Source organism: Nothobranchius furzeri, chromosome 6, assembly GCF_043380555.1.
Source record: "Nothobranchius furzeri strain GRZ-AD chromosome 6, NfurGRZ-RIMD1, whole genome shotgun sequence".
In the NCBI taxonomy this organism is placed as follows: Eukaryota; Metazoa; Chordata; class Actinopteri; order Cyprinodontiformes; family Nothobranchiidae; genus Nothobranchius; species Nothobranchius furzeri.
Window position 1 is genome coordinate 76461136 of NC_091746.1, and position 14908 is coordinate 76476043.

Sequence of the window (14908 nt, forward strand, 5' to 3'; positions counted from 1 at the left end):
TAAAAAAAACTATCCTCAGTTAGTCAAGGGTTTGTTTAAATTTTTATTTTTACAATATTAGGTTATTATTGATTATTTTTTATGAGAAAAAGACACTTTTCCCAATAATGCAAAATCTGTTAAAAATACAACTTCATACAAAGAACAGTAAAAGAGAAACACACTGCACTTTTTTAATTTGAAATAAATAACAGAAATGATCACTTCTCACATAAATAAGCAAAGCTTTCATCTTTAGGAGGTGTTGACCTCTGACCTCTCCAGGGGTTTCCTGACGTGTGATTAAAACCAGCAGCAGAATTTGTGGATTTGACGCCAGTTATTTAGACTAATTCAGAACAGAGGGATGAGCCTACAACCACTGCCACCACAAACACAATCAGTCTTTTAAAAAATGAGATCTCATGCAGATGAAAATTTCCCAACATATTAATGTGCATTTTAAATTTTACTGTCTTTAGAGCAGAAATAGCCTGAGGTTGCCGTGGGATGCGACGGAAGCTGCACAGGAAGATTAAATGATTAAAGTCTCATAGTTGTCACACACTGTGGGGAGCGGTGAGCTGCAGATACGGCCGCGTTTAAGAACTATTTGGTGGTTTAACCCCCCAATCCAACCCCATGAAGACGGGGGTCAAGCAGGGAGGCATTGGGTCCCATTTTTTATAGTCTTTGGTATGACCCGACTGCAATTTGAACACAAATCTTCCAGTCCCAGGGTGGACACTACCACTAGGCCATTGAGCTGGCTAGCTACAACTTGTTGTTTCCCCATGTTAATGATCCCAAAAGACAACATTTAAAATGATATAAAAGCTTAACATCAACACAAAATGCCATGAATGATCTTTTGACAGTAGCAGTGGCTGCTGCAACTGTCCGTTAGCTTATCAATCCGATCAGAATTTTACAAATTTGAGAAATTTACTTTCAGCATGTAAGATAATAAATGTCCCTAATTTTATGAAAGTCACCCACGTTTGAATCTTCTCTTCACATGGTCTACTAAATGAAGTCACAGATCTGATTGTGTAGGTCTGCTGGATCCTTCAGATGTTCATGTGAGGCCTGCTGTCTGTTTTTAGGCCTGCTCCTGTCTCACCGGCTTGTAGCCGTCATCACAGAGCAGCAGCGGCATGCTGTCTGACATCAGAGGAATCTTCTCAAACATGCATGGAAGGGCGGGCAGAAGTGGACTCGGAAAAGTAAATTGAGTGGAAGGATGGGGAGGGGACAGGAAGTGAGCAGGTTTATCATCCTGACTCTCACGCTCTTCCTCTCTGCAGCTAATTCCTGAATCCAGGCTTGGAAGCTCGGGACTTCCAGCCTGCAGCTTTGGGAATGGTTTGTAATCCAGACAAACCTGAATGGTGTTTCTGCCCAACATGCCCCCACTCCTCCCAACCAACTTTAAGTGATCTACCTTCATCCCATCCCCTCCTTTCTTCTTCTCTTCACTTGGACTTGCCTCCTCCTGTCCATCTGTCATGTTGATGCTATCTACCTCCATGCTCTCCTGACTGACCTCCTCACAGCTGCACATGCCTGAATCAACACTGCGTAGCCTGAAACGCTCCACCTGGACGTCCTTAACCTTCTCGTATTCTGAAATCATCTTCACCGCCTTGCTGTCACTACTGCCATTAAGAATTAACTTCATGATCTCCATGTCTTTCTCTGAAGCTCCCTCTCTACCCTGTTCTGGGTTCTTCTCTTCTCCCTGGCCACAAACAGGCTTGTAAGGAGCATCCATGGAGCAGGGCATCAGGTCTCCAGCTGCGGCTGAGGACTTGGTGGAAGAAGAACAAAGCTCAGAGTAGCTTGGGTTGGAGAAGCTGGAACCAGAGGACTCGCGGCTGATGCTTTCTGGCATCGTTTTCACATCTGGTTCACAGAACGTGACGGCATCCACGCTGGAGGTGACTTCAACAGAGACGATCTCCACTGGTTTCAGGAAGGAGTGAATGGACTCACTGGTGAAGTTTGGACTTGACCAGTTCTGTAAAATAAAAATAAAAATAAAAAGACGAGGAAGGAGTTAGACACGTGGAGGACCTGGGAAATGCAGAAACGTTTTAGTCTGTGCTCCTTCAGAAAGTTAATCTGCGTTTAATCTGGTTGATGTTTAGTGTGAAGTCAATATTGGTTATTTCTGGTTATAATATCAAACTAATACACTTCTAAAGAGATTCATAAATTATTTGAATTATTCAAATGTGTCAAATTCTTAGATTGCTGCTCAGTTTTGAGACTTTTGATCAATGTTTTGAAGCCAAACAACACAAAAAGGGATTATTATCATCACAATTTTTAAAGCTATTCCTGATAAACAGCTAAATAAATCCCAAAGGACTCACAGTGAGTGCAAACTTCAGTGTTCACCTCACATCGATATACTTTATGTACACAAACTACAAAAAAAAAATGCTGAATGTCTTCTAGCCTCATTCTCTGCATTAGCTGCCAAAATAAATTAGATGGAGAATCACTCGAGTCAGAAAAAGCCACACAAAATGGTTAAATGGTAAATGGCCTGTATTTTTACAGCAACCCTCCAAGGTGCTTCCCAACAAAATCAGTCATTTACCCATTCACACACATATTCACACACTGGTAAGGATGATGCTCCCTGAAGCACACTGACAGAGGCGAGGCCTGCCATACACTGGCGCCATCGTTCCCTCTGACCACCTGCAGCAGGCAAAGCGAGTTAATATGTCACAATGTTCATGGACTCACCCACTTTTGCTCACAAACGCGTAAGACTTTGGTGATTTAGCATACAAGAGAGAGCAGAGTGTGTCTCGGCTAGTAAAAGCTAACCGTTAGCATGAGCATGGTAGAACCAGTTTGGGTTTGTGTTATTTGCGGCGATAAAACATCAACGTTGTGAATCAAACAAAGACAGCCAAAGAGTTGTGTTGATGTAAGCCAATCAGAGACTGGATGTTTGAATGAATAAGACTAAGAAAAGAAAAAAAAACACTCCTGACTAATGTCTACTTCCTGATACAGGAGCGCCAGAGCTTTTTTTTCCCACAGAAAATGACTCACAAGGCATTCATTCATTCATACTGGAACACACCAGAAGTATTGAAATAATGAGTGTATCCATCCATCCATCCTTCCATCCATCCATCCATCCATTTTCATCCGCTTATCCGGAGTCGGGTCGCGGGGGCAGTAGCCTAAGGCAAGAGGCCCAGACTTCCCCCTCTCCAGCCACTTGGGCCAGCTCCTCCGGGGGAATCCCAAGGCGTTCCCTGGCCAGGTGAGAGACATAGTCCCTCCACTGTGTCCTGGATCTACCTTTAGGTATCCTCCTGGTTGGACGTGCCCAGAAAACCTCACCAGGGAGGTGTCCAGGAGGCATCCTGACCAGATGCCCGAGCCACCTCAACTGGCTCCTCTCGATGTGGAGGAGCAGCGGGTCTACTCCGAGCCCCTCCCGAATGACCGAGCTTCTCACCCTATCTCTAAGGGAGAGCCCAGCCACTCTGCAGAGAAAACTCATTTCGGCCGCTTGTATCCGCGATCTCGTTCTTTCGGTCACTACCCAAAGCTCATGACCATAGGTGAGGGTAGGAACGTAGATCGACTGGTAAATTGAGAGTTTCGCCTTCTGACTCAGCTCTCTCTTCACCACGACAGACCGGTACAACGCCCGCATCACTGCAGATGCAGCACCAATCCGCCTATCGATCTCACGCTCCAGTTTTCCCTCACTCGTGAACAAGACCCCGAGATACTTAAACTCCTCCACTTGGGGCAGGACCTCATCCCTGACCCGGAGAAGGCATTCTACCCTTTTCCGAATCAAAACCATGGTCTCAGATTTAGAGGAGCTGATTCTCATCCCAGCTGCTTCCCACTCGGCTGCGAACCGCTCCAGCGAAATAATGAGTGTCTGTCCACTTTAATGTTACATTTTGGTTTGTCTTTCCACTGTAGACAGAGACAAACGTACAGATCTACCTGGAAGTGTGCAGCTTTTGCCGGATTTGGTATAGGTGGACCCGAGACCTTCTTCACCACATACACCCTAAAACATATAAACAAAATTAAAGTCCAGAATGAGCAAACATTTGGTTTTCTTTTCATATTCAACGGTGCTGACAGAAGACACTGAGAAATATCTCTGAAAAGTGGTTCAGTTTCTTCCTACCAAGTGTTTTTTTTCATTCTGAGGAAGATGACGACCAGCAGCAAGCCAAACACTGTCAGGCCAGCGAGAGACAAGTTTAAAACCACCACAGAAATCCCTGATAAAAGCAGAACAGTGTGTTCTATCAGATCTGAATACATCATAGTCGTATTGATTCATATCATGTTTTTTTTTATTTTTGCACATTTTTAATGACACTAAATGCTGTTTTATCCATTAAAGGCGTTCACTGGAGACTCAGAACTTACTGAATGTTTGTTAAATTATGTTAATTTTCTATTTTCCACATTTTTAGTTCAAATAACACGTGATGCTCCATTTGCAAACGTGTAGTGCTGTTTCATTATCTCTCTAAATAGACTAAATTCTGACATTTCACAGCTGTGACAGTTGAAAGTCAGAACCCACAGAGTAATTGTAGTAGAGCTGCTTGGCATTTTTACCTGTAGGTGGTCTGATTTCCCCAACTTGTGACACCCATGACTCAGTGGGACTCCAGTCACTCCAGGTTCCTTCTAAGCCCTTCTCCCCCACCATCACACGAACACGGGCCTCGTACGTGTCACCCTGCATCAGTAAATCAGGATCCAGGTTTACCTCACAGCTCCATGGACAGGCAATATTCCTTTTCTGTTTCTGAACAGAGGGATCCTAACAAGGAAAAACAATAAGTAAGGTTACTGGGTGGATTTTCACATCAGGTTATTTAACCATTCTATGTGCGGAAATCGGTCAGCTTACTGGGAAGGTCTTAGTTACACCCCATGATTGAAAAAAAGGTGAAAAATCTTTTTAGGCTGAACCTTTGACTGTCTAATGTTAATTAAACAACAATATAATCAGTTTTATTTTATTATGTATATATAACATAACAGAATTACACAAATAAAATTGGCACTTGCCCCCAATAGCTCCACCACCAGAGGGCAGCAGACACAAATAGGGCTGTTTTTTTTGATGAAGGTACTAATCCTAATGCTCCATCTGGATGATTTAAGGCCAGAGGGGCTTTGATGCTAATTTGCAATGATAGTCCACAAAGGTTTAAAACGTTTACATACACTCCATGACTGATCCTGACGTTTCCACTCCAGCTGTGAGACGTAAAGCTGAACATTTTCATGTTTGTTTGCTTGGGGGATCCAGGACACGGTGGTGATGTTGACATCTGGCTTTTCTGGATGACTCAGTTTAACTGTAAAATCAAAAGTTATGAAATGTTTTATCAGATAATTCACCCGTGGGACAGTCATCATTCTTTATGGGTTACTCACTGTGACAAGCTGGTTTGTAGAGAAAGGTTTCCCTGTGGTTTGAAGGGAGGCAGCTCACATGGATGGAGATCTCATCATATGTTACAAACTAATAGCAGACAAAAAGAGAAAATGTTGAATGGGAAATGTTTGAATGTTTAATGAAAATTTTCAGAAAGAACCTCTCCAAACGGTGGAAGTGAACACACACATTTTCAGATGAAACAGTAAAAAAAAACTGTTTACACTCACAAAATAAGTTTCACTGAAGACCAGAGAGCACCCTTTAAGGCTCTGTCCAGAGGCGTCAGAAGGCTGCAGCGTGCAGGAAGTGGTGTACCTTAAAAAATATCGTTTGTGTTAATTAGACTTTATTTTAAATGGGATACTATTTGAAAATGATTTTAGATTTTCATGCTTTGTACTGTGTTTCGTACTCTTCTCCATCAAGCACCTTCACCCCGTCTAATTCACACTCTTCGTCTGTTAGATCAGAGCCGGATGAGCTTTTCCAAACACAAGTGATGACATGACTGTAGTCGTTGTAGCAAGTGAGATCTGAGAGAAATAGTCGAGATCAGCTCAAACGTTAAGAGTAAACCAATTTTTAACTCCACAGCATAAACACTCACCCTTGTTTTGTTTGGGACAGGTGTCACTTCTGCACATTTGAAGAAGATGAAATAGAAAAAACAGGAAACGTGTCTTTTTTCGTTTCATATTTGGCATCATCAGTTTTTGTCTGTAGGAGCTCTGAAACCACAGCAGGTGAGGTAATGATGTGCCAGTTCCATGGGTTATATTTGTTTTCATGGTAAAAGTCACAGCATCCTTTTTCTTCTCATTCTGTGGTTGACAAACGGAAAAGAGAGAACACAAACTGTTGCCGTTTCTATTCTTTTAAACAAGGAGTCAAACACACCTTTCAGACAAACCCCGTTTCACCACACGTGCTGCTGATGGCATTTATTTAGTTGCATGAAAGACAAATACTCTGGAACTCGCTTCACTGATTTTACTTCCTATTCTGAAAAATCACAACACGCGCATATTTGATTCATACACATGTGACAAACATCTAGTGTAAAGTGATGAAGGAACACAAATCTGAATGTAAACAATGTTTGATATGCCAGAAACATGAGAGGTGATACCTTTGCCTAAATCTGTTCCTCTCTCCGTCTCTAACAGCTGCAATTACGAATTTATAATAGTTTCCTGAGTTTTTAGCATAAATCTCAATTGTTAATTACAGTTAGTATTGTTGCAATCAAACATTAAATTTTAATATTTACTTCTGCAGCTTCATTTGGCAGCGCTAACCCCTGACCTCTCATGTTGCGTTCACTGACCCTGATCCTAGCACGGCTAAATGCATTACTGCCGATTTCATCGTGGATTTTTAATAATTTTCAGTATTTTGTTTGTTCTCTTGAAACTGATTAGCGGATTGGATGAAAGGTTCTTGAGGGCCACATATGGCCCGAAGGCCTGAGGTTCCCTACTCCTGTTGTGATGTAACACAATCAAAACCCTTTGGTAAACTGGAGACAACTTTGGACATTCTTGGCCTGTTTGCAATATCGGAACTTCTGGGTAATTTTACCGGAACTTCCCGGCACACGCTTGCCTCTATTTCATGGAGCCATCCCAAACGACCATTTTCCGGGCCATTTCAGGGACCAACCGAGTATGTGTTGGGCTATGTACGGCTTTAACCGTCCCTCTGTCCTCATCGGTGACCCCGCCAGGAAAGTTGACCACTGAGCAGGGTTGATGGTTTATCCCTTGAGGTCCATGTTGCCATATAGACCTCAAGGGATAAACCATCAACCCTGCTCAGTGGTCAACTTTCCTGGCGGGGTCACCCATGAGGACAGTGGGACGGTTAAAACCATTGTTTCTAAAGAATGCTCTAAAAAATGGCGCTTCATATGGTCACGCTGCTTTTTACGTCACAAAGCCACTCTCCTCGTCGCCTAAAGGGATTAAATTATGGCATATTTGACAGAATTAAACAGTGAATGTTTGTGGATGCCTTGTGGCGCTGATCAGTGATGTCACTATGCTGACGTCTGTGGATAACTGAAAGGTCAACTGTTTGCAGGGTCGTGTCCTTTAGCTCTCAGGGCTGGTGAAGAGTTGGATCTTATAGCAGTCAAAAGGACTTAAATCTATCCAGTAATTTCAGAGAAACGTCCCAAATCAAAGAGTTTAGATCAATCGCTTTGGTTGGTTTTGAAGCAATGGCTGATGTTCCTTCATCTTCTGGTGATTGATGAACAGATTTGAACTGTGACTGCTTATTAAAAGTGAGCAATAAAACAACGTGGTTCAGCAAAAAAACATAAAAAAATCTTTTTTGAGCTTTACTGAAGTTAATTTTTCATTTTATTTGTTATTTTCTGTTAAAAAAAGATTTCTAGAATTCATACCTGCTCACATCTGATTGGTCAAGATCGTTTGAGTCAAATCACAGAACAGGACGGTTTTTCAGTTTTATTCTGGAGGATTCTGTTCATAAATGTTATTTTGTGGTTTCTTAAAAATGATTCAAACACACATAAATAATATTTCTGAATTTGTTTAACATGAAAGTCAGATGAAGGGAACGGTTTTGGACTCAACAATGACGCGAGTTCAGGCCCAGTAGTGTTTCAGGACCAGAATCTGGTTTCGACAGCTCTTTGATTCTAAATAAAAGCTTCTAGTTTGTGATATATCTGAAACAGTCGGTGTAAAATGGCCCACAGATGTGTTTTAAAAATGTCACAAAACAGGTGTAGAGGAAGAGAAATGTGACGGGCTGGATAATACAAAATGTGGTCAGTGATTCACAGATGAAAAAAAAAACCTGTTCGAGGCCCTCTTTCATCCTGGGACGTAATTTTGGGGGGGGGACGGGTGGGACATGTCCCCCCCACTTTTTCAAAAGGCAGTTTCGGTCCCCTTCACTTTTTTCCGTCCAAAAACAATGTTATGCTCCATTAAATGGATTTGATTGAGCACTAGGACCGAAACGGAAACCGGTTTCCTATTAGACCCACCCAAAAGCTAATCTATTGGCTCTGCTGATACTTGCTAACGTATTATTGGCTGTTGCTGCTGTCACTCCAAGTAGTAAACAGAACGTGCTCACGTTGTTTTGCTAGTTTGGAGCCGCTAGGGAACACCGGTACTGAGTCACATCGTCAACTAGACGCTGTGTAATATCAGAGCTCAGCTCAGCTTCCATTATATAACATTTGAATAAGTGTTCATTTGTGAGTCTTTGGTAGTTATGCACAGCCAGGAGGCAGCATGTCAAGAAACGAAAGTGGATATAAGAGACTTCTTTCAAAGTCAAAACGTAAGTTGGAACATGTGACAGACCTGCATTAAGCTCAGACTCACCTCCTCCTTCACAAACATACTCAAAACTAACTTTTACAAACTAATCTCCTCCACATAACTGACTCCTCAGACACAATTTATTCGTATTATTATAATTATTATGTTTTTATTATTACTATTATCATCATAATTATTATTACTAGTAGTAGTAGAAGTGTAACTTCAAAACTTTTATCATTTAACTTTATTGTAAACTTATCTATTGCAATGTATATTTTCACATTAAAAAGCTCTGAAAAATGAACAGTATCATCGTCAACAGATTTTTTTAAGCTTAATGTCAAAGATGTACACTTTTCATTAGATTTATCTTATTTTTTCCATTTATTTTTTGTGTGTTGAAATGCAACAACTGTTTAAACACTTTTAAGGGAAAAAACATATTTAATATGTTTTTATACACTCAAATTGGTAATGAATAATTTACACATTATATTAATAATAATTGTGAATCATACTAGAACCATCCTGTAAATATTTCTGTTTGTTCCATTCCAAAATCTCCCACTGTTTATAGTTCATGCATCTTTTTTTCAGGTGACTGACAGAGATGCAGGAGGAGAGACCGGTGAAGGTACAGCAGGAGAGGCTGTAGGAGATGGAGGACGAGAGCCTGGAGGAGATGGAGCAGAGGCTGGAGGCTCACAGGTGAGGTTGAAATAATGAAGATACGATAGACATAAAATTGATCATTGTGACAAATGTTAGGGTGATGATCATGTGTAAAACATTAGTTCAGCATGTCCTCTAACACAGCAAATGAAATAACGGCCAGATCTCAGGAGGGACCGTTTATGTATAAATACTTTTTATACTTTTGACTAGGCCTGGGAAAGTAACAAATTTTGCTGGATGATATTTTGTCCAACAAATTGTTGATGATAAACGATATCATTGTCAACATTATCTAGACCAAAATAACCACTAATATAATGTTAATATGTCATAATAATGCAAGTACACCCTTTAAAATGCAACAAATAAACCTTCATTTAACATTGAAATGTCCAGAACCAGAACTTCTAAATGAATAAAAATAACAAACAAAAATTAAATAAAAAAAAGAATCTCACTCCCTGTTAGAAAATGTTGCACCAAAAACAATAAAAAAAGACCCAAAACAATAAATACAATGGCCTATCCATTGTCAACAGCCAAAACTGCACTTCAATAATGATAATAAATATTAATGATAATAGAGTTGTACATTTTTTAACTTTGATATATATATATATATATATATATATATATATATATATATATATATATATATATATATATATATATATATATATTGAGGATGGAAAAATTATTGAGATGGGCATGTGACGTGTCAAAGGGTCTTTACATAACACCCCCACCCCAAATCCGCACAAGCCTGGTGTGTCCCCCCCACTTCTGAAATCAAAATTTCGTCCCTGCTTTCATCCCTCGTTACTCTGGTTCCAGCTGAGAGCCAAACGTGAAACAAGCTTTTTTCCAGTGTATCAGACGTTTGCTCCATAGTAAATATACAGTAGTTGTCCCAAATTCACTCAAGAGCTGCTGACAGCGGCATGTTGGTGGAATTAGGATCATCAGTTCATTTGCACCTGAAGACTTTTGGAGGAAGTATGTTTATTTTGAATTTAATATAGAATGTATTAAATGTTAATTATTTAATGAAAATAAACGCTCCTCCTTGAACCGTCACCTTATCGTGGTGGAGGAGTTTGAGTGCCCTAATGATCCTAGGAGCTATGTTGTCTGGGGCACTTAGTGCCCCTGGTAGGGTCTCCCATGACAAATTGGTCTTAGGTGAAGGGTGAGACAAAGAACGGTTCGAAGGATCTTTCATGGTGGTGAAAACGAAGAGTCGGAGTACCCGGCCCGGAGGGTTACCGGGGTCCCACCCTGGAGCCAGGCCTGGGGTTGGGGCCCGTGAGCGAGCGCCTGGTGGCCGGGCTTTCGCCCATGGGGCCCGGCCGGGCCCAGCCCGAACCGGATACATGGGCTCGTCCAACTGTGGACCCACCACCCGCAGGAGGAACATGAAGGGTCCGGTGCAATGTGAATCGGGTGGCAGACCAAGGCGGGAGCCTTGGCGGTCCAATCCCCGGACAAGGAAACTAGTTTTTGGGACATGGAACGTCACCTCGCTGGCGGGGAAGGAGCCGGAGCTTGTGGCAGAGGTTGAGCGGTACCGGCTAGATATAGTCGGACTCACCTCGACACATTGCATTGGCTCTGGAACCCGAGACCTGGAGAGGGGTTGGACACTCTACTTTGCTGGAGTTGCTCCGGGTGAGAGGCGGAGGGCTGGGGTTGGCTTTTTGTTAGCCCCGAGACTCTCTGCCTGTGTGTTGGGGTTTACCCCGGGGGACAAGAGGGTAGCTTCCTTGCGCCTTCGGGTCGGGGAACGGGTCCTGACTGTTGTTTGTGCTTATGGGCCAAATATCAGTTCAGAGTACCCACCCTTTTTGGAGTCCCTGGGACGAGTGCTAGATAGTGCTCCATCAGGGGACTCCATTGTCCTGCTGGGGGACTTCAATGCTCACGTGGGCAATGACAGCTTGACCTGGAGGGGTGTGATTGGGAGGAACGGCCCACCTGATCAGAACTCGAGCGGTGTTTTGTTATTGGACTTCTGTGCAAGCCGCAGTTTGGCCATAACGAACACCATGTTCGAACATAAGGATGCCCACCGGTACACTTGGTACCAGGGCAGCCTAGGTCACAGGTCGATGATAGATTTTGTAGTCGTATCATCTGACCTGCGACCGTATGTTTTGGACACCCGAGTGAAGAGAGGGGCGGAGCTGTCAACTGATCACCACCTGGTGGTGAGTTGGATCAGATGGCAAGGGAACATGCCGCGTAGACCTGGCAGACCCAAACGCATAGTGAGGGTCTGCTGGGAACGCCTGGCAGAAGAACCTGTCAAGACGGTCTTCAACTCCCACCTCCGGCAGAGCTTTGACCACGTCCCGAGAGCAGTGGGGGACATTGAGTCCGAGTGGGCCTTGTTCCACTCTGCGATTGTCGAGGCGGCTGTTGCTAGCTGTGGTCGTAAGGTGGCCGGTGCCAGTCGTGGTGGCAACCCCCGTACCCGCTGGTGGACACCAGAGGTTCGGGGAGCCGTCAGGCTGAAGAAGGAGGCCTACAGGGCGTGGCTGGTCTGTGGGTCTCCGGAGGCAGCAGACAGGTACCGGATAGCCAAGCGGGGTGCAGCAGTGGCAGTTGCCGAGGCAAAATCTCGGGCGTGGGAGGAGTTTGGTGAGGCCATGGAGAAAGACTATCGATCGGCTCCAAAGAGGTTCTGGCAAACTGTCCGGCGCCTCAGGAGAGGAAGGCAGCAACTCGCTCACACTGTTTACAGTGGGGATGGGGAGCTGCTGACGTCAACTGAGGCTATAGTCGGACGGTGGAAGGAATACTTTGAGGAGCTCCTCAATCCCACCAATGCGCATTCCGAGGAGGAACCAGAGCTGGGAGGCCTGGGGATGGACTGTCCGATCTCGGGGGCAGAAGTTGCTGAGGTAGTCAAACAACTACACAGCGGCGGAGCCCCGGGGGCGGATGAGGTTCGTCCTGGGTATCTTAAGGCTATGGATGTTGTAGGGCTGTCATGGTTGACACGTCTCTACAACATTGCGTGGTCATCGGGGGCAGTTCCTAGGGAGTGGCAGACCGGGGTGGTGGTCCCCATCTTTAAGAAGGGTGACCTGAGGGTGTGTTCCAACTATAGGGGGATCACACTCCTCAGCCTCCCTGGAAAGGTCTACTCCAAGGTACTGGAGAGGAGGGTCCGATCGATAGTTGAATCTCAGATAGAGGAGGAGCAATGTGGTTTTCGTCCTGGCCGTGGAACTGTGGACCAGCTCTATACCCTTGCAAGGGTGATGGAGGGGGCATGGGAGTTTGCCCAACCAATCCACATGTGCTTTGTGGATTTGGAGAAGGCTTATGACCGTGTCCCCAGGGGCACCCTGTGGGGGACGCTCCAGGAGTATGGGGTGGGTGGCTTTCTGTTAAGGGCCATTCAGTCCCTTTACCAGAGGAGCGTGAGTTTGGTCCGCATAGCCGGTAGTAAGTCGGACCTGTTCCCAGTGAGGGTTGGACTCCGCCAGGGCTGCCCTTTGTCACCGGTTCTGTTCATCACTTTTATGGACAGAATTTCTAGACGCAGCCGTGGTGTGGAGTGTGTCGAGTTTGGTGGCAGGAGAATCTCGTCTCTGCTTTTTGCGGATGATGTGGTCCTCCTAGCTTCATCCAGCTCTGACCTTCAGCTCTTGCTGGGTAGGTTCGCGGCCGAATGTGAAGCGGCTGGGATGAGGATCAGCACCTCCAAATCTGAGACCATGGTTCTCGACCGGAAAAGGGTGGCTTGCCACCTCCGGGTCGGGGGAGAGGTCCTACCTCAAGTGGAGGAGTTTAAGTATCTCGGGGTCTTGTTCACGAGTGAGGGTAGGAGGGAGCGGGAGATCGACAGGCGGATTGGTTCGGCGTCTGCAGTGATGCGGACGCTGACCCGATCTGTCGTGGGGAAGAGGGAGCTGAGCCAGAAAGCCAGGCTCTCGATTTACCGGTCGATCTACGTCCCAATCCTCACCTATGGTCATGAGCTTTGGGTAATGACCGAAAGAACGAGATCGCGGATACAAGCGGCCGAAATGAGTTTCCTCCGTAGGGTGGCCGGGCTCAGCCTTAGAGATAGGGTGAGGAGCTCGGACATTCGGGAGGGACTCGGAGTAGAACCGCTGCTCCTCCGGATCGAAAGGAGCCAGTTGAGGTGGTTTGGGCATCTGGTCAGGATGCCTCCTGGACGCCTCCCTGGGGAGGTGTTTCGGGCATGTCCTGCCGGCAGAAGGCCCCCGGGTCGACCCAGGACACGTTGGAGAAGTTACATCTCCAATCTGGTCCGGGAACGCCTTGGGGTCCTGCCGGAGGAGCTGGTGGACAAGGCCGGGGAGAGGACGGCCTGGAGCTCCCTAGTTGGGATGCTGCCCCCGCGACCCGGACCCGGATAAGCGGAGGAAGACGAGAGACGAGAGACGAGAAAATAAACGCTGCTAAAAGGCACTTAAAAGCCACAAGATAATTCCCCACCACTTTGAAGAGTATCTGAATGATCAGTTTGTTCACCAGTGTCACGTTGTTTCTGTCGAGGTTTGGACGTGAAATGACGTGTGGTCTGCCTGAAAAGCCTTTGGTAACCTTTCAGTTGCACGTTTCACACACATACACACACATATTCATGTACTTGGTAACAACATCATAATGAAAAATTACTCTTCTTTATTAAATCACCTAAAATAAAACTTATTTTTGTTTTTAAAAAGTTCCCAGATAAACAAAGATGAAATGTAACACTCACCTGTTCATCAATATTCTCATATTATTCTCCAAAAAGCTTAAATTGTTCCAGCAGACGTCTTGAAGACGACGTGAACAAGAGAAGAAGGTTTCCTGTCGACCGATCAGACAGAAATGAGTCCCGACGCTTGAGCTTGGTTGTATGAGGTAAAACACCGGCTTTCTTTCCATCCACCTCTTTTTTTAAGATCACACCTCTGAGAATTTTTTTCAACATTTTCTCCAGAGATGCAGATTAAAACAGATGTCTGTGCCCACGAATCTTCTTGTGGTTAAACAGAAAACAGAACCCTGTGGTGAAAACACTTGTGTCAGCTGGATGTTTCTGCAAGTGGTTTTTAACCCTTTAAAATCCATTTTCCTGTATTTCTTCTTTTTCCTTATGTGTTTCCCGGGTTTTAAACACACTGACAGCAGAACAGTGAGCATGTAAGCCTAGACGTTATGATCTCAGATCAGGAAGACTGCTGGTAGATCTCCTTGTTTTATGGTTTTCTGCTGATACTGAGCCATAAGACCTTTTGCCTCTGACATTTCAAGTATCTGAAAAACAGGATGAAAACTATATGTATGTGCAACTTGTATTTGTGGTGTGTGGTTAGTGCAGCTCACACTGATCAACAGACACCCACGTGGGCAAACACACATCCTCTGCTTCAAGTGAACATTTTATAAAAACCGTCAAAATGATCATTTTTGTCAAAATGATAATTTTTGTCAAAATGAATTAAGAAGCAAACAA

The 14908-nt window shown here is 44.4% G+C and overlaps 1 protein-coding gene across 1 annotated transcript; it reads right to left on the bottom strand.

The window, feature by feature from the left end:
• Positions 1 to 155: 155 nt before the first annotated feature.
• On the bottom strand, positions 156 to 14419 carry LOC107375161 (uncharacterized). Its single transcript, XM_015943544.3, has 10 exons — positions 14168 to 14419; positions 6051 to 6264; positions 5856 to 5976; positions 5671 to 5758; positions 5440 to 5527; positions 5227 to 5360; positions 4609 to 4816; positions 4166 to 4262; positions 3976 to 4042; positions 156 to 1999 (listed from the first exon to the last, which is right to left on the bottom strand). Exons 2-10 carry the CDS (start codon positions 6229 to 6231, stop codon positions 1082 to 1084), a joined length of 1902 nt encoding a protein of 633 aa, XP_015799030.3. The 5' UTR covers positions 6232 to 6264; positions 14168 to 14419; the 3' UTR covers positions 156 to 1081.
• Between the last annotated feature and the right edge of the window lie 489 nt (positions 14420 to 14908).

Coding starts and splice junctions, on each gene's coding strand:
- LOC107375161 (XM_015943544.3), bottom strand. CDS start 6,231: ATGAAAACAAATATAACCCATGGAACTGGCACATCATTACCTCACCTG. Junction 5,759..5,855: donor AAGGTGCTTGATGGAGAAGA/GTACGAAACACA, acceptor ATATTTTTTAAG/GTACACCACTTCCTGCACGC. Junction 4,043..4,165: donor AGAATGAAAAAAAACACTTG/GTAGGAAGAAAC, acceptor TATATGTTTTAG/GGTGTATGTGGTGAAGAAGG.